General features: G+C 38.5%; 2 protein-coding genes across 9 annotated transcripts in view; one reads left to right on the forward strand and one right to left on the reverse strand.

Moving 5' to 3' along the window:
• Positions 1-20081, forward strand: part of ASTE1 (asteroid homolog 1) — a 102814-nt gene that overhangs the window by 29196 nt on the left and 53537 nt on the right. Inside the window, exon 6 of one of the 3 annotated variants that reach the window (XM_028489913.2) lies at positions 4061-5147. The exons of the other annotated variants lie outside the window; for them this stretch is intronic. Within the exon in view, the coding sequence (XP_028345714.1) occupies positions 4061-4172 (112 nt within the window). The 3' untranslated portion in view covers positions 4173-5147. Of the gene's footprint in view, positions 1-4060; positions 5148-20081 lie in introns of those variants that run through there. 3 annotated transcript variants of the gene reach the window in all.
• The window catches only part of ATP2C1 (ATPase secretory pathway Ca2+ transporting 1), a 120090-nt gene continuing 107798 nt past the window's right edge, over positions 7790-20081 (reverse strand). For 3 of the 6 annotated variants that reach the window (XM_007119865.4, XM_028489881.2, XM_007119866.3), the window contains exons 21-28: positions 15749-15799; positions 14643-14809; positions 13286-13354; positions 12535-12651; positions 11579-11726; positions 10946-11041; positions 9325-9466; positions 7792-8054 (exon numbers count right to left, since the gene is read on the reverse strand). In XM_007119865.4, coding sequence (XP_007119927.1) covers positions 7924-8054; positions 9325-9466; positions 10946-11041; positions 11579-11726; positions 12535-12651; positions 13286-13354; positions 14643-14809; positions 15749-15799 — 921 coding nt within the window. In that variant the 3' untranslated portion in view covers positions 7792-7923. Of the gene's footprint in view, positions 8055-9324; positions 9467-10945; positions 11042-11578; positions 11727-12534; positions 12652-13285; positions 13355-14642; positions 14810-15748; positions 15800-20081 lie in introns of those variants that run through there. The other 3 variants (XM_055090043.1, XM_055090066.1, XM_055090143.1) reach the window with 3 other exon arrangements.

The following is a 20081-nucleotide window of genomic DNA, read 5'->3' on the forward strand; positions in this document are numbered from 1 at the left end:
TGATCATCTCAATAGATGCAGAGAAAGCTTTTGACAAAATTCAACACCCATTTATGATAAAAACCCTGCACAAAGTAGGCATAGAGGGAACTTTCCTCAACATAATAAAGGCCATATATGACAAACCCACAGCCAGCATTGTCCTCAATGGTGAAAAACTTAAACCATTTCCACTAAGATCAGGAACAAGACAAGGTTGCCCACTCTCACCACTCTTATTTAACATAGTTTTGGAAGTTCTAGCCACAGCAATCAGAGAAAAAAAAGAAAAAAAAAATAGGGTTCATAAACATACCAATGAGAAACGCTACAAATTATTTTTATAAATTTATTTTTATTTATTTATTTTTGGCTGTGTTGGGTCTTCGTTTCTGTGCGAGGGCTTTCTCTAGTTGTGGCAAGCGGGGGCCACTCTTCATCGCGGTGCACGGGCCTCTCACTGTCGCGGCCTCTCTTGTTGCGGAGCACAGGCTCCAGACGCGCAGGCTCAGTAGTTGTGGCTCACAGGCCCAGTTGCCTCGTGGCTTGTGGGACCTTCCCAGACCAGGTCTCGAACCCGTGTCCCCTTCATTGGCAGGCAGATTCTCAACCACTGCGCCACCAGGGAAGCCCAAACGCTACAAATTATTTCTAAAATTGTTAAAAACAGCATTTTATGCTTTCATTAAAAGACTGGAAAGAACCCTCTGTTTTCAGATTTCCTATTCAGTTGTCATTCGTGTAGGATGTGGTGTAGCTGGGAAATGAGGGAACCAGGGGGTTCTGTTGGGGATGTGTTAAACACAGCTTTTAGGCACTTAAGTGCGGAGAAATAGCTGCTAGGCAGCTGGATATATGTCTGGAGCCTAGATTAGTCTTTGGGTGTTGAGATTATGAAATGTTTTCCTCTTCTTTTCCTCTGTTTACAAATATCTCCAATGAGTATGTTGTACTGTTATAATCAGAGAAATGTTTGTATAGTTGAAGACTCTAGGAAGGATGGCATCAAGAGAGCAATCTTCTGAGGTTCCTTTGTCTTTCCCCCCAAAACTAAGGAAAACAAGGTAAAAATGGTGGGCAGGGGGCCTTTGGTATTGAAATCTGGGAATGGTGACATCCACCAATCCAAGCTCCCAATCACAAAGCACTGTAGCCCTTCAAGCTCCCAGATTTACACAAGTTGTGTTTTTTTTTTAAACAAAGAAACTGACCCTATTATGTATAATAACCATAATTCATTCTGTAAAGCTATTTTGTTAAGTCAGACAGCCAAGGGGAATTCACTAAGAAATACTGTCATAACTTTACCGTAGAAATATAAATACTGTGCAAATATGTTTTGGTTTAGAAGGTTCTGTTCTTCCCTAAGACTGGACTGATAGTAAGCCTGCACAAACGACGACGCCTGTTTCTGTGTGTTAGGAAAAAGCAACTGATGAGAGGGAAGCCCTCACTTCTCCTGTCCATCCAAGGGGGTGGGAGGGGCAGGTGGATCAGAGAAGAGCAGACTCTGCAGTAGAAACTTAGGCGAGTTGTGTGTGTGGTGTGTGTGTGTTGAGGAGCACAACTCAGATGGGACAACAGATCAGAACACCCCACCCACTGTAAGAAGAGGGAGCCTTGGTGATGAGGTGGGACAGACAACAGCTGGCATGTCCTTCCTGTTGATGATGTTCTGAGAACAGACTGAGTCTCTGACAGCCAATCTGGTATCAGTGGCATCCATCCCAGAGAGAATATCCTGCTAGGAGACGGACGGTAGAGAAAATCGATGCCACTTCCTTTCTGGTCCACTGAATGCAATGCATAGGCCTATTCTGCTCTTTGTGAATATCTATGAGTAGGCAATTTTTTTCTGTAAAACCCCAGCGTGAATACAGTGGTAACAACATGGACGTGAATGTGCGTTGTGGGTAGTAGTCTGTCATCCCCAAAACTAAATCAACAGCCCCACATGGGTAAGTTAGGAAGGTATTAAAATAAGCTGTTTCCCTAACTTGTAACACCTCCAACTAATTCATGGGCTATCTAGACCTGTTCCATGACGAAAGCTGCTTATAAAATCTAATGCAATCTTATTATGCAACTATATGGATGAATATGAGAAAGGACCATGAAGACATACTCACTTATAACTCCCTAAAATGGATCTAACAATGCTTAAATATAAAGTTTTTCATGTTTTTCCTATCAAGCATACATTTTTCTGCCATTTGGTTGGGGCCTGCTATATACTGCTCAAAGACAGTATTTTGTGAGACTCACAAGTTGTTTCATATTGGCTTTTAAGATGCAGACCTGATGAAAAAGAACAAATGGTCAAGGCATTATGGTATTTTATTTATGACCATAGATGATACCAAATTGTCACTTCTAACTATACTTATCACAGGGAAAGCCTTAATAGAAAATTGCTTTTAATATAGTTGAGTGAATTGGTATTAAAAAAAAAACAAAACCCTGTATCAAAGAGCATATTTTGTTTTGAGTTCACAAACTGGAAACACTCAGAAAACAAAAATGGACCTCTATGGTCATGTAGAACAATGTGCCCAATTTCTGGCACTGTGTGCTCTTAATACTGTGAGAGGTGGTTTCTACCCTTACCTAAGTAGAGCAGTACAATTACTGCTGAAGAAATACTGGTGTGACCTGGACTGATGCGTGAAGGCAGTTGAGCCAGGCCGACAGCCATGGGGCCACTGCAGACATGGGGCCTTTGCCAGGGTATCTGTCAATCTGGCTAGACTTGAACACAAAGGGAGCAGAATGGCAGAACCGGGTGGGCCCCGTGATCTGCACAAGAAACAATGCCTACCTGGAGCAGAGCAGACAGAGAAAGGCCCCACACTCACATGTACACGGGAACACTGGTAGGTCTAGATCAGAGAAGAACTTACAAAGGATCAAAACTAAAGCCTCAAAATTTTTTTCCTACCCAAACTTCACCACCTCAACTTATTCTGAATGAAAAGAGAAGATTATAGCCAATTTATTGTCCAGATTTATCTACATGGCTTGGACTTAAAATTTTAATGCTTTCTAAAAAATAAAATCCCACAATTTTATGCCCAAACTTACGGCTGCATTTATTCTTAACAGTATTTACAAGAAACTGCACCATACACACACACACACACACACGCACGCACCTGTAGAGCTATCTGGAAAGGCCATCCTACTTGGCTCTTCAGCTGGACTTTGAAGAACAGGTAAAAACTCTGATTCTCAAATTGAAACAGAGGAAAAAGTATTTCAAGTTGAAGGAATACTGTCCAAAAACACCAGTAAGCGGATTGTGTTGGAACATCATGTGTGAGATATGAGGCTAGAAAGATCCAAGGAAGAATTATGAGTAAAATGGAAATGAAAAAAAACCAACATTGTTTTCTACTTGCCTACCATAAAATCTTAATAACTATACTAAAGAAATTACTTTTTAAAAAATCTTACTCTGTCAAAGGTGAGTTTACATTCATTTATTGGTTTACTTTTATCAAAAATAAAAAAAATCGATGCTTGTAACAAGAAATTATTAATATTTTCTTACTACCTCATAATGAGTCAGCCATGGCTTTAATTCATTCTGTGCTAGAAACCTCATCCAACATATCCACTGGGAAAGGACATCACAAACTTCACACATCAAATTGACCTGTGTCCCACTAAAAGCTGCTTGGCTCTGGTAATTCTCCCAACAAAATCGATGCTTGTAACAAGAAATTATTAATATTTTCTTACTACCTCATAATGAGTCAGCCATGGCTTTAATTCATTCTGTGCTAGAAACCTCATCCAACATATCCACTGGGAAAGGACATCACAAACTTCACACATCAAATTGACCTGTGTCCCACTAAAAGCTGCTTGGCTCTGGTAATTCTCCCAACAGCTCTAGTAGCCAAGCCAGAAAGCCAGAAGCTGCAGTATCTTCCTCTCCTCCCATCGGGTCATGTCAATGCTCTCTCTTAGAAGGCAGAAATTCCATGTTTTTCTCTCCATACTAACTGCCACAACTCAGTCCCTCTACCTCTTAAGCTTCTACGATTCTCTAATCAGTCTCTCTGTTTTGTCTTTACAGTCCACCCTCTGAGCTTCCATCAGCATGTTACAAGACAAAAATCCAAACTCTTATCACAGTCTTGAAATCCTACAGCAGGCTACAAGCCAAATGTCTTTACCTTCACCACTAGGCTCCTGCCTATCTGTCCAGCCCTCACATTATATATACTCTCCTTGCCCTAGCCCCAGACTCCTGTGGTTTTCACCTGTTCCTTCCAGACCCCACCAACACCTCTGCAGAGGCTATGCCATTTGGTTACAATATCCTGCTGTTCTCGGCTGGAAATTCTCAACTTAAGGCTTGATTCGGATGCCACTAGTTCTAGGAGATTTGACAACCTCCTACTATGAAGTTATTTCTCTCCTTTGGCTACTGTAGCACTTGGGGCAGCACTTACCACTGTACCACATATATTTCACTTTGGTTTCCAGAGTTAAGACTGAGAACTTCCCAAATCTAAACCTACCAAAATATTTGCAGACTATTATACCTACATTAATATCAAGGATTGGTTAACCATTATCCATTATTAACAATAACTAACTCTGAAAACCAAACCCCCAAACCCAACAATAGTTAATAGTCATACCAAGTGCTAACTGATCTCAAGGAAGCTTAATTATCAGGATAATCTGTCTGTCTAGTCACATGCCAGTTAGGATTAACATTTATCCACACTGTGTTTTAGTATGCAAATCAGCTACTGTTTGGATTGCAGCTTAATCTAAAAAGGCATTTCAAAGATTTCCAAATGCCAATCTCAAGGGAAACTTCCAGTAAAATATGTGCTGGATTCATTTTACTGTATGTGTATTTTTAAAATAAATGTGCAAAGACCACTACTAACTTTCAGCAGACAGCCTGTTAACAGTTATATCCTCAGCTAACCCAGTCCACGAGCTCTTGAAGGGCAGGGATGCCACCACCTTTCTATTCCTAGTACATTCTAGGTACTAAAGAAAAGTTTACTGAAATGACAATTCATCCATTTAAATTGAGTGAGTCATACGTAGAAGTAAAGTGCACATGAATTGCCAAGTGACAAAGGCAGAAAGCAAGGCAAAGTTAATTAAGGTTCTTAGATCTTATATTTGTTTGCCACCAATTCATTTCACTGAGAAGCTGTTATATGGCCAGTGCTCACTTTACTTAGGTACTATATGAAACAGATCAAAAGTTGAAATGACTTCACAAAGATTACCAATGTAAAAGATGTACCTTGCATGGTTATGAAAGGTAAAAAATGTGTTTTATCCTTGTGGGTGTGGTTACTGCTATTAAATGAAGTCTGTGTCCTGAGGGGGTAGGTTTTTTAGGTTGCCTGGTTTCAGGCTGTTCCATTTCTGGGTCATGCACTGCCCAGCAAAAATCTGAGAGAACATGCTAAGCCGTGTTCCTCTGCCGCCAGTTTGAATCATTTGAGGATTATCTACCCTGTTGGTGAATTAAAGTTCCTTTTCTTCCCTGATATTTAATCACTTTGAAGTCAAAAAACTTCATGAGGTAGTCTGACAGGGAAAAATCATATACGTTAGTATTGTTAGGGACTCTAGCAAGTCCCAGGGCCAGGAAATGGGGGAAAATTTTAAATTTAGATACTAGTGCATTTGAATTATCCATGCTAATTCTGATAATATGCTATGTAAAATACACACACAGACCCTGATTTGTTGTTTTACTATGGGAAATCTGTTATACAGATTCAATGTACTGTGAGTACTGCCTAATTTCTGTATCTTCAACATCCATATGATTTTAATGTTAACAGTTCCAACTGGAAGAACATTAACTTATGAAAATAAATCATTCTGGGGGAAGGTTTAAAATCTGAATAAGATAGGCACATTTATTTCATATGAGTCATACTCTGAACCTAAAATGCAAAGCAAAAGATTGACGTGCACTTCATATTTCAAGTCCTTGTAACAGAGAAGAAAACTCATTACAAAACTTAGATATGATACATCACCATCATTAAAGATAAAGTTGATTAGACAATGGTTTCCAAGTACATTTGACTATCTAGCCTTAAAGAGTAAAGCAGAATAAACTGCAGATATCTCAGGTCCTTATATTAAACTGTTTCAGTAACAAGACTCAAAGAATAGGTATCTTTCCTATCGTTAACAACAGTACTGCAGTGCTAACAGTGCAGTTTAATATTGGTGATAAAAACTAGACAGCGATTTATCCTGACAGTTTAAAAAATTAATTCTAAAATGCAAAATTCAGTAACTTCAGGAAGAATTAAACATGTAAGAATTTGAGACACGTTTCTGTTTCAGAGAAAAATATTCAACAGGAAAATGTATTCCTAATTTTGAATTTCTGGCCCAAATTTGCCACACACTCAAAACAAATTACCTCTACCTCATCCAGCTATTACAAAAACTGATGGCATTCCAAGAGCAAATCTATCTATTTCTCTAGCACGCCCAGTGAAGCAGAACAAGGCAGAGGACAGTGGTGGAAGCAGGAGAAGGGCAGGCTCCAGGCTGTGCTGCAACCTAGGCCCAAAAGTTGCAGATACACAAAGAGTAAAGGTCAGCACAGAATCTTCCACTTATACTCTGCTTCATAAACCATCTGTTTAGGTTGGGGGCTTTTTTATTCTTTAAGTTTACCACTCTATACTTCATAAGAAAGATTTTAAGTACACATAAAAAGACATTAAAAAGTAATAAAATTCAGATATTCAGGTGAGGTACTTATATTTAGGAGATGACTTTGATGACTTTGTCAAGGTGATACTTGACAAAGTATGTATTGATATTTAACTCTAAAAGAAGGCATAACACATTAATATAATCTGCTATAAATATCAGCCCAACCAGTCTTAAATTTTTTTGACTCCATGACTAAATGTTAATTACAGACATGGCTACCCTACCTAGAATGCCACTCCACAGCCCTGTTTTAACTGTGCTAGACCAAAGACTCATAACAAAACCCAAAAGAAGAAGAAAAAGAAAAGGCAACCATTTACACTTACTAAGAAAAGCAAACATTTACTTCAAATTGCAGTATAAGCTTTTCAATCACAAAAAGAAAGAAAAGAACAGTGATCTGACAGTGGTCACATCCTGTGCAAAAAACTTGAGATACAAAAATGGTAACACAAGGTAGCTGAGCTGCTTACACTGCAGGAAAAGGAAATACAGTAGCTGAGATATGGCACTCCTAGGAATCAACTTCTAAACCAAACAGAATGCCTTTGAAATGATTAAATTTATTTGTGTATTAGTAAGAAAGCCCCACCACCATAAATAGTACAATATTTAAAAATTAAAAAAAAAATCGTATTTATCTAGGATAGATTTTGTATTTGAACTGTTAGACCTCTTTAAGTGCAGAAGGTGGTTCAGGTTTTGCTTGTTTTTTAAATTAAATAACTGCCCATACACTTTACGAAGTTCCACTCAATCGCAAAAGCCAATTTAAATCAAGGAATATGTTATCAAAGTTGCATAATTTCATTTGGGACTGTCAGCAGGCTAAAGTCTCAAATCAAGTCTTCAACACTCATTTTTAGTCAATAAAAAGTTCAGGGCTTCCCTGGTGGCGCAGTGGTTGAGAGTCCGCCTGCCGATGCAGGGGACACGGGTTCGTGTCCCAGTCCAGGAGGATCCCACATGCCGCGGAGCGGCTAGGCCCGTGAGCCATGGCTGCTGAGCCTGCGCGTCCGGAGCCTGTGCTCCGCAACGGGAGAGGCCACAGCAGTGAGAGGCCCACGTACCGCAAAAAAAAAAAAAAAAAAAAAAAAAAAAAAAAAAAAAAAGCTCAGAAGTTCTCAAATCTTCATTATCCTCTCTTGAACTTGCCCTTCTAAATGATCCTCAGACTGCAATTCCTAGTTTGCAAATAAAAGAATGCAATATGCATCATACTTCAAGAAAAGACGACGATGTCGAGCTAACAGGCTTCTGGATCTTCTCCCTGCTCCTTTCAACCTTCTTGATAATTTCTGCCACTATGCACACTGACGAGGTAAGACCCAGAAGAAACAGCAAATCTGCAAAAGAAAGTAAGTTGGCTTTTACAATTCTTTAAACTTACAGTTGCAGAGCTTAATAACTTATGTTTTTCTAGCATTTTACCACAGCTTTTAAAATACAATACTTCTCAACCATTCCACAAAGTAGCCACAATCGGCCTCAGTTTAAAAATAAGGAAAGTAAGGCTCAAAGGTACTAAATGACTTATCTAAGTCACACAGCTAGGACAGGCAGCAGCCAGAAAACTAGAACTCAAGTCCTCTGACTGCTTCCCCTGAACCATAACCGAGAACCACAACCTTTAACAGCAACACAAGCAAGAGGAGTTTTCTATTTAATAGACCACACAGCCTTTTTTAAAGGCTCTTCAAGCAGTGGTGACTAATTTGATTTTTTAAATGTCTATACGAAGATTTCTTAGAAATCTGCTTCTTATTCCACTTGAAAGTCACTGTTTAAAGACCATATATTTACAATGGTATCCACACTATCTTGTTCTTATTTACTGCTTCAAACAGCTGCACCGGTCTCCTTAAAACTCCATTTTTTTTTAAAGAGAAAGGAATATGAATATGAAATTAAAATCTTGAAATTAAACTAGTTCAACTCTAAGGTAAACTTTAACTTACAGCAAAAAATACAGTGATTCATAAATATCCAAATTACCTTTAAAAACCCAAGAATTAGAACTAGCATTATCATAAAATGCGTCCGTTCTCACACTTACATAGGAAGATTAACTTTTAAATGTACTGTATGGTGATGCATTTAATGCGCAGTCTGTGAAAGAATAATGACTGTCTTCACATCAGCTTAATAAAACTCTCTGCTATTAGGGCTGTTATTTCATAAAATAAGAATGTGCAAATTAGCAAATAAGAATAGGAAAATGTTAGTTTAACAATCAAAATGGTAATTTTAAAGAAGAGCCATTTGGTTTTCAGTGAGCTTAAGTCTAGTTTTTTCTTCATACAAGATTAAAAAGTTATAAACTACAATTACCCTGTAACACATTTTGATTTGCTATCTTTCAGAATCACCAAATATGATTTTGACAAGTGACAACCTATAAAAAATTAACAAGAAAAAAATTACAAAAAAAGTTTAAAACCTAGAGTTGGGAGAGTGACTCGCCTAAACATTTCCAAATGAGAACACAGAGCACACACATTTTTCAAAGCAAGCCACTTATTTCACTTTTTAAAAGAAAATTTTTCTTAGAACAAATGCATTAGAAAATACAGCTCATTTATAATATGTAAATTATAAAGATAACATTTCCTTTACCCAGTATACTTAGGCTCTCGGTCTGAAAAACTTTCTGAAGTGGAGGAAAGTAAATAACTAATAACTGTCCCATGATGGATCCAAGAACTGCGTAGCAAAACATCTTATTACTGCAGAGTCCAATCTCAAACACAGATTTGGTCTGTTGGCAGAACACAGAGTTCAGTTATTACTCCTTGGTCACAGAAACAACTTCTTTATTATTACACTCACCTCCAATTTTTAGTAAGCTGGACTGAATTCTACAATAGTAGTTCCATGAAATCTCTAAATTTTAACTATTATTTTGGAATAATATAGATGGAATAGGGTAAATTTTAAAGCAGCTTCTCTTCATCAAGGGCTCTAAGAGTGATGTTATTAAAAACATAAAGACCACAGAAACTTCTTTTAGTCCTCCAAAGCATAAGAAACTTTTTTTGTATATGATAATTTTGCTAAATCATTTCTATCATTCATTAAGGTACATAATCTAAAAACCTTTCTCGAAGAATGGACTTAGTTACATGTGTAGTGAAAAAGTAAAAATGCCTTTCATAAAACAAAAACCAAATACTAAAGCTTCTTCAAAAATTAGTCTAAATTAATGACAATTCACTGTACTTGGAAAGTTCTAGCATGGTGAATGGTAATAGATATAGTTAAGGATTTATATGGTGCTCTTAAATTGAAATGAACAGTCAGGCCTCAAATGCAGCTAGTTCCTAAGAACAACACGCTCTGAAAAAGTACCATTAGGTTCTAGCCCATTATTTTCTAACAAAGCACTTCAATCAAGAGAAGGCAATCCAGGGCTTCCCTGGTGGCACAGTGGTTAAGAATCCACCTGCCAATGCAGGGGACATGGGTTCAAGCCCTGGTCTAGGAGGTTCCCACATGCCGCAGAGCAACTAGGCCCGTGCGCCACAACTACTGAGCCTGCGCTCTAGAGCCTGCGAGCCACAACTACTGAGCCCGCATGCCTAGAGCCTGTGCTCCGCAACGGGAGAAGCCACCGCAGTGAGAAGCCCGCGCACCACAACGGAGAGTAGCCCTCACTCGCCGCAACTAGGGAAAGCCCATGTGCGGCTTTCAACAACGGGGACCCAACTCAGCCAAGGATAAATAAATTAATTAATTCTCAAAAAAAAAGAGAGAAGGCAATCCACCTCAAGATAAAGCATGGGAAGAAAAGAAAATTTTAAATGTCCTAAGCTTTGACACACTGATGGAAATAATGAGAAAAAGTTAATATGCACAAAGCTGTTCCTGGACTTCTAACAATACTTGCTTCTATAATGAGGCTAATACCATCTTAGCAGAAGCCATGAGCTTTGTCCTATCCTCAGATAATGTTAACTTGAACCTATCATATAGCTACAGATAACAAGAAAATGAAAAGAAGAAAACTCAGGTGATGACACCTGTGATTTACTTTGATCTCCTAGCCAAAGTTAAGGCTTATCTCCCCAAATGCCCCATCCCTCTTAGGACACATATTGGAGGCACATGTTTGTAGGAAGGCTATATCCGGGGCTGTAACCATGGCTGCAAAAGCAAGCAAAGCTAAAAACCCTGCCCACTTACAATTAGAGAGTACCCTACCCAATTGAATTAGTCAGCTAAGATCACCTAAGCATACCTGGGATCTGGAACTTAGTGCATTGAACATGTCAAAAAACACAAAGCATGTGAAGGTCATTGTTGTATCCCGAGGTGTTATCACATTGTCTCTCAGCTGTCGAGAGGAAAAAAGATTTTCAGCTGGCTGAATTTAATGAACAAATACTACATGCTTTTAAAGGGTTAATATTTTCTTCCTCTCAGAATGAAATAGCTTTCGTTTAAGATATAAAACATATAAGCAACCTAAATTTCCCATACATCATTTAAATAAGTCACCTAATGAATAACTGTAGTCTGCATAAAGTAAAAAGTCTTTTCCCAAACCATAAACTGGATATTAAAAGAACTTTCTTTTTTGATGACATGAAAGTAGCTATATTAAAGACTCAGATTTTCTACCTTCTTCCCAAATTTTCATGTTAATTTTTATTGTATCTGATACTTCTCTGCAGATTTAAATAACTCTAAAATATAAGTCAGGAATTCTATTAACCCATAAATACTGAAATCAAACTATTTTTAAATGTTTTTATTCTATTTTTGAAAAAGCTCTCCTAACTTCCAGCCTTCTGCTTATTAATACATAAAAATAACCGAGTCCTACTATACAGAATGAATATTAATAAAGCACATTATCCAGTGAGTATACCTCCCGCCAGAAGACAAACAAAGTCCCACAAACAATGATTATTGAGGAAACAAGTATTTTAAGTATCAGGTTTTTGGTCAAAATGCTGTCCTTCCAGTTGCGTGGAGGTTTACGAATGACATCTTTATCCACTGGTTCTACTCCAAGGCTTCAAAACAAACAGAAAAGTGAATTAAAGTTTTAAGTAAGAGTTGGATTTATTACTTTCACAACTTCATTGACCTCAATTATCCCGGAAACTAAATGTCTTCTTTTGGAAACAAAATGTTGAATCATGAAGAAAACCTTGGCTGTGATCACTTGAAAATAACCAAAGATTTTATCACTCTTTCCTTTTTTGTTTATTTGGCACAGTTTGGGAGGGGACTGATAATCAAATTCAAAAAATTGCCCAATTTCATTTACATATAGCTTTACTTATTCCAAATATGGCCTGAAATATATGACCTACCAACTGGACTTTGAACTATCTTTCATGCAAGGAAGTTTCAACTAGGATAATTTGTTGTAATGGTCACCGACATGTATCACTTTGTGTTGGGAAAGCAACATCTAGGGCCCCATTATTATAAAAGAAGATACTTAGAAGCTTAGGTCCTTCAATACTTTCCCAAAGTCTCTAAGACAGACAACAGAACCTTGGTAATAGCACTAAAGCCAGAGATTTCTCCATTACAACCTATTCTAAGAAACAAAAAGCTTACTTCGAGGACAGGGACTGCAACTGTTCCTCCACTGTTCTCAACTTAAGGCTGGGCATCTAACAGCCTAAAAGCTCAGATCATAATGCATGAATGAGCACTCCAAGAGAATAAACGATATGCTCACATCACACAATTTATAACAAACACGAGGCTGCAGAGGTTTCCAACACTATCCGTGATGAAGTCTTAGAGCTTAATTATCAGGATAGCATGCCATCCTTGTCTTTCTAATTTACATGAGAAAACTCTCACCTCTGAGCTGGAGGTCCGTCCATAATAATATTGATCCACAAAATCTGCATGGCATTGAGAGGATTGGGAAAGTTCATTAATGTAGCCAGTGAGATTAAAGTTAATGCTGCTATACTCCTATCGAAAGAAAGAGTCATTTAAAAAAATGTGTCAGCATAGTATAATTCTTGCTAATTTTATGAAATCACTTTCTTAGCATGTAAAACTCTCATGTTACTACTGTTCTTTTAAAGGAAGACCATATTTCCAAGTAACCTACTGCTTCATTAGTGTGAACATTTTGAAGCTAAGAGTTAACCCTTATGATCCACAGCATTTTAATAAAGGACTTTCAAATTGAGGAAGATTTTTTTTAAATTGAGTTCAGATAACAGTTAACAGTTTCAATGATATTTTTGTTAACTGTTTTTTGACTACAGAAAAGCCCTTCTACTTTTGGAAAAAGATAACCAAGAAGAAACATTAAAATTTGACACCCCTTTCTTAGTTATTTCAGGAGCTATTAAATAAGCCACAAAGGTTTATATATTTTGATGATAATACAGACAAATAATTATCACATTTAGAACCTCTTTTATCATGCCATTTTTAGATTTAGGACAGAATTCAATTTTCACCCTGGAAAACTTTTACATATGGACAACCCTCAGAAATAGAGCCCAGAAGCTTGTAGGCATTCTGCTTGAATTCTACTTTGCAAATAATTTATCTGTAAGACCAATAAGTTTGTCACAACTTCTTACAAACTTACGTGCTCAGCTGGAATCTAACAAAATTTTTAATGTTATTATAAATCCCTTTACCCTCCTCAATTGCAGACCTGAAAGTTAAAAATAAAATTAGGTGAGAAAATATTATCACAGAAAAATAAGGATATATCAATACTGTGGAACTAATTTTGAAAACAAATTTCCAACTGATAAAACACATACATCAATAAGAGAATCTATTATTTTCTTCACGTAATTAAAACTAGAAAAAAAAAGGAAACACTATTGTGGCAAGGAATGGAAGTCTGGCCTGCTACACTCTACCGGCTAATTTCATAACATAGTAATTTTTATTCTTAAAAAGACATTTCAACATTAAAATCACATCTTGTGTTTCTACGCAAAAGACAATAATACACATTTATAATACTAAAATAATGATCTTCTTTACCCCTCCAAGTTTATTTTTCTTCAAGATACATGATGCATGCATGGTAAGGGGTTAATTAATGTAGGTCAGAAATTAAATGGGAATGAGACATATAAAACTTACAGAATTTAAGCCACCTGTTGCTCCTACACACAATTAGATATATATTGTACCAGAATTATAAAAAGAATATGGTCTACAAAGATTCATGTAAATTCTCTCATTCATTTTGCTCAACCTAGGAAAATATGTGTTTTATAAACATATTGCCCTATCTTCCAAGATTTTTATACAATTCTAAGAATGGAAATTAAATTTTATATCTTTCTAAGAGCCTAGCAATTCAGGGTCCGGAGGGCCCACATGCTCCACTTGAGGCCACAATGGGTTAATGAGGCACACAGGGCATCACTGAACTAATAAGACTTAGATCATTCAAGAGGTGATTATCAAGTGACCTCCACCTGAACACTGTGTAACAACCAGCAGGTATTGCAGAATCTTAAAGCAATTAGAAACTGTGGATGAAACAAATCTATTCAAATGATAAATTGCATCATTAGTAACATGAACAATTCCTGACATAAGGAAACAGATATGGATGGGATCTTTATTTATAATACTTACTGCAAGGCCAGGCACATGCTTATTCCTATGAGCCTGAATTTAACTAGAATAAAAAGGCCACATGAAGGTTCACTGCTGTATCACAACACTAGTGGCCAGGAAATGTGACACGTGGCTGGTACTCAGTAATATTTCTTAAATGACTAGCCTGCCATTTATTATGTCCATTCCAAATAATCTTCCCCCAAACTACACACTAGTACACAAAATAAGATTAATTAATCTAGTAAAAAAGTTTAGTTTATCCAATGTCTAAAACTGCTAAACTCTTTTCTATGAATGGGGTGCAAGAAAGGATGGGAGGAGACTCTCTGATGTGCATTCATTGAAGGAAAACTTACATGATAGTTTGGAAATCATCATCCACCAGGATCATGTCTGCTGCCTCTTTGCAAACATCTGTGCCAGTCTGACCCATTGCAACTCCAATGTCTGCAGCCTTCAGAGCGACTGCATCATTTACTCCATCTCCTGTCATGGCCACAACCGACCCGTTCTTCTGCAGAGACTGGGGGTGGGAGGGGAGAAGCGGGAGGGAGGAGTTCTGATTAAAATGTTGCTTCCACACAGATAAGGGGATAAACAAATCCTCTCTTTTTTTCTTTCCCACATAATTAAAGACTGGAAATAAAACAGACAATCACTTTTTCAATAAACTTCAATAAATATATGGAGGTCTTACGATAAAGCTTAGAAAAAGCTGCCATTAATAATATTTCCATGTGTGAAAATTCTATGTGTAAAGCCTGATGCAAAGTCAATTACACAGTTGTTCTCAGGGCAATTTTGTCTCCCAGGGGACATCTGGCAATGTCTGGAGACATTTCTGATTGTCATGACGTCAGGGACGCTACTGGCATCTAAAGGATAGGAGCCGGGGATGCTGCTAAACTTACAACACACAGGACAGCCCCTCACAATGAAGAATTATCCAGCCCACAGTGTCACAGTGCCAAGGCCGAGAAACCGTGGCCTCAGTACAATGGAGCACTACTGTGATTAATAAGTCCATGAACTGATGGTACCATGTCAGCTGCCTTGTATATATTTGACTAATATAAACAATCATAGCCCTTTAAACATTGTTCACACTCTCAAAACATTTTTTTCTTGCTGTGTTTATTCAGTTGCTAAGTAATTATTCCTATTCACACTGGGATGATTTGGCTATAGCCTCCTGTCAGAACATATTTCTACATTATTCAAATGTTTAAAGAAGGTTGTATTTGCAGAGATGTCCTTAAAGTTTTCTTCTACATCTTCCTTTGCAAACTAAATTCTCTACTAATGTTTCCATCTCAGGCTTTAAAAAACCACCTGTTTTGCTTCACAATACTTCTGACTTTAATGGTCTATCAATATTCCCAGTAGTAATGCAAACATAATGAAAGACAAGCAGTAGCATTCTGGATACAGAGATAAAACAGTGTGATTCTTAGACACCCACCTTAATAATTTTCATCTTGTGCCTTGGACTAGCTCTGTAAAATACTGCAACCTGTTAAAACACGGGATACACTAAAAATCTTCAACATTAAGAAATATCAGAATAACCTATGCACGTATAACTAAGAATAGTTTTTAAATTATCAATTTAAACTGTCTGTATTTTGCCACAGAGATCAAACTTAAGAATATGCCATACATTTGTTAGGACACTCATTTGACAGGGTCATTTCAAATTTTTAGATACTATAAGAAATGCACAATCTAAACAATTTACCCAGTTTATCCCATTATGTTTAAGCTCTGAAGAGAAAACAGCCTTATTCCTGAAACGTTAAGAGACAAAGGAAAAACTCTCCTGCATCGGTTTCCTCGACACTGACACAACTAAGATGGCCTTTTCCCTTTGTCCTGTCTTCAGGGGATTTAAAGAACAGATGCTTCTCAATGTCCCTCGAACCTTTTGTTGCTGTTAAGCGCTATCAAGTGTCTGCTCATGCTCTTCTACTCAGCTTAATTCATTAGGCTCTCTCTCTTCCACTGTGTCTCCACCTGCTTATACCATCTTCTCTCTCCAAAGAATATATTTAATCCCTTTTCCTGATGCCATCTCCTGGTCTCCTGAAACCCTCCCACTGCGCCCCAGTCATCGACAAATCCCCTGGCCCTCCACTCTTACCCACACTGCTCTAACCTAATTTATCCACAAGACAGGGACTGTTCCCACAGTCCTCTCCAACAGCACCACCAGGAGAGCACAGAGGGGGCAGGTGCCCTCCATTCCCTTCTTCAGTCGCAAATCCTCGGTTCTGAACGTCACAGAAGACTGTAATTCACTACCTGTGGCCAGTCACTGCTCCCGAGGCCACCCTCCGTGTTTCACAGGAATTTGTACCCACTGCCTCCCATCAGTCTTTCCAACACCCCCGAGCCAGGTGACCTTAATACCCACGTAACCCACCGTTCTCTTTCCTACTCTCCTAGAGGACAGGTCCACACTAGTTTTCTCTCCTCATGCTTCCAATGTATCCCCTTCCCCATCCTCACTCTCAGCTGACAACCTTGTTTCCTACTTCAAAGAAAACAGAGTCAGGAGAAAACATCCACAACTCCCACCATCCAATAGCTGTATCCAGACAGTATCCCTCCTTCTCTCCTTTTACTACAAATGAACAACATGAATATGTTTCTAGTGCAGGTCCAATATCCCACCTTCTTACCGATCAGAAATTCTCTCCCCCTTGTATCAAAATTTTTCCCTTGCTGCTGCACCTTTACCATCATTATACAAACATGTTGTTATTCCTTCCATTTAAAGAAAAACAAAACCAAAAACTTCCCTTCCCATCTCAGCTGCTATCCTCCTTTCCCCTTCTCTTTATAAGCAAAACTCCTCTAGGGAGCTGCCTGTACTGCCGTCTCCCATCTCTCTCTCCCACTCTCTCCTGAATCCCTCCTAATTAGGCTGCTACCCCCACCCCTGCACTGAAACGTCTAATCAAGAGCACCAAAGACTCGCCGCATTGCTGACACCAGTGCCATTTCTCAGGTGACCTAATCCCGCACACAGCCGATGACTCCCTCCTCCTGAGACACCCTCCTCTCCTGGCTTCAGGACCACCCTACACTCTCCTGCTCCTCCTCCTACCTCTCCAGCTGCTCCTCTTGTGCAGGTTCCCCCAGCCCTCCCTGAAGTCTACACACTGGAGTGTTCTAGAACTCAGTTCTTGGGCTCTTTATAATATAAGAGGTCTCTCCCTAGGGGATCTCATCCCACCTTAGAAATCTGGCTTTTATTTATATGCCTTTTTGTCTCTTCTGAAATCCAGATTGATAAAACTAATCCACCTACCTACTCCACATTTGCTCTTGGACATCCCATCTCAGACTTAAACATCCCAAACAGAACCCGTTACTTCCCCAAACACATGCTCCCTCACATCCTCTGCCAATGGCAAGTGCACTCCTGCAACGGCTCAGGCTCTAAATCTGGGGAGCCACCCTGATTCCTCCTCTTCTCCCACGTGCCACACGCAGTTTGGCCCCATCCTCAAATATATCCACACTTCAACCTCCTTACTCAAACATCAAAACCCACTGCCAACACACTGGGTTAAAAACACAAGTCAAACCACACTGTCCTCTGCTGAAAACTCTCCAAAAACCTCCCATCCCTCTCAAGACAAGTGAACGGTGCCCAAGTCTTTCACTGTCCACCAAGCCCCACATGAAGTGCATGCTCCCCGGTTGGTCTTCTCCCCGCCCCCCACCCCCCGCATTACACAGGCCGCCTCATAGTTCCTGAAACATGCCAAGCGCACTTCCCTTGAGGCCTCTGCCCTTGTGTTCCCTCGGATATTACACAGCCTGCCCCTTTCATCACACAGGACCTTCTCAGTGATGCCTTTCCTAGGCATGCTGTCTAAAGATCTCATCCTCTCTCTTCCCTGCTTTTGTCAGTGCTCTCCCCTCCTGCTCCCATACTACAGTGGTTGTATTGTGTGCTTATCTTAAACCAGTATATTCCCCCGTTTTTAGGTGGAGAAAGACATAAAGATGAAAAGATTATTAACAGAGGAATTTTCAGTTACCCCCAAGTTTAGTCCCAGCTCTGTGATAAAATGATATAGTTCAATTTTTAGACACTTCTGTGTTTTTTTTAATACCTAATTTCTTCAAGCCATAATTTGTTGTCATTAAATTTCAATATTTTTACTCAACCAGAAAGAATGACCTGCTAATTCTGGTGCTTTAAGGAGAATTTTTACTCTGTGCAATGCTATACTCCACATGAGTCTTATCTTAGACTATAAGCTCCATGAGGCAGAGATTTTGGCCCAGTACCTCCAGTGCTCTATAAACACATGTAAGATGAATGAATAAATGACTGAATCTTAGGACCATCATAAAGACTATTCCCAGGTTCTCTCCCAATTTTAATAAAGATCTAAAACAAAAGAGGATTATTTTCTTAGGTAAAAAAATTCAGTTTAACTGTACTATCACATTACTGATTACCCTTAGTTCCTCTAGGTACCATGAATCACATAACTCATATGTGGAGAGCATTCTTCCTTTAAAAAGGTTCAAAATCCATTTGGAAACTCTTTACTGTGTCTTTAAAAAGTACTAAACATACAGATGGTCAAAAGGCACAAGAAAAGATGCTCAACATTGCTAATTATTAGAGAAATGCAAATCAAAACTACAACGAGGCATCACCTCACACCAGTCAGGATGGCCATCATTAGGAAGTCTACAAATAATAAACGCCAGAGATGGTGTGGAGAGAAAGGAACCCTCCTACACTGTTGGGGGGAATGTAAATTGGTGTAGCCACTATGGAGAACAGTATGGAGAATTTCTTAAAAAACTAAAAACAGAGCTACCATATGATCCTGTAATCCCACTCCTGGGCACATATCCAGAGAAAACTGTAATTCGAAAAGATACATGTACCCTAATGTTCACTGCAGCACTATTCATACTAGCCAAGGCATGGAAGCAATCTAAATGTCCAGACAAATGAATGGATAAAGAAGATGTGGTATATATATATAATGGAACATTATCAACCATAAGAAAGAATGAAATCATGCCATTTGCAGCCACATGGATGGACCTAGAGATTTTCATACTAAGTGAAGTCAGGCAGAGGAAGACAAATATCACATGATATTGCTTATATGTGGAATCTAAAAAACAAACAAAAAAACCCATCAAAGTGATACAAATGAACTTATATACAAAAGAACTTATATACAAAACAGAAATAGACCCACTGACATAAAAACCAAACTTATGGTTACCAAAGAGGAAAGAGAGGGAGGGTAAATTAGGAGTTTGGGATTAACAAATACACACTACTATATATAAAACAGAAAAGCAACAAGGACCTACTATATATTGATAACACAGATAACTATACTCAATATTTTGTAATAACCTATAAGGAAAAGTAATCTGAAAAAAAAGATATATAGGAACTTCCCTGGTGGTCCAGTGGTTAAGAATCCACCTTCCAATGCAGGGGACGCAGGTTCGATCCCTGGTCAGGGAACTAAGATCCCACATGCCGCGGAGCAACTAAGCCCACATGCTGCAACTACAGAGCCCACGCGCTACAACTAGAGAGAAGCCCGCACACTGCAACAAAGAGCTCACGCGCCGCAATGAAAGATCCCATGGGCTGCAACTAAGACCTGACACAGCCAAAAATAAATTAACTAATTAAAAAGTGTTCACTTATGCAATCCCTAACAAACTACCACTGGCATTTTTTACAGAACTAGAACAAAAAATTTTCACATTTGTATGGAAACACAAAAGACCCC

Source organism: Physeter macrocephalus, chromosome 1, assembly GCF_002837175.3.
Source record: "Physeter macrocephalus isolate SW-GA chromosome 1, ASM283717v5, whole genome shotgun sequence".
Lineage (NCBI taxonomy): Eukaryota > Metazoa > Chordata > Mammalia > Artiodactyla > Physeteridae > Physeter > Physeter macrocephalus.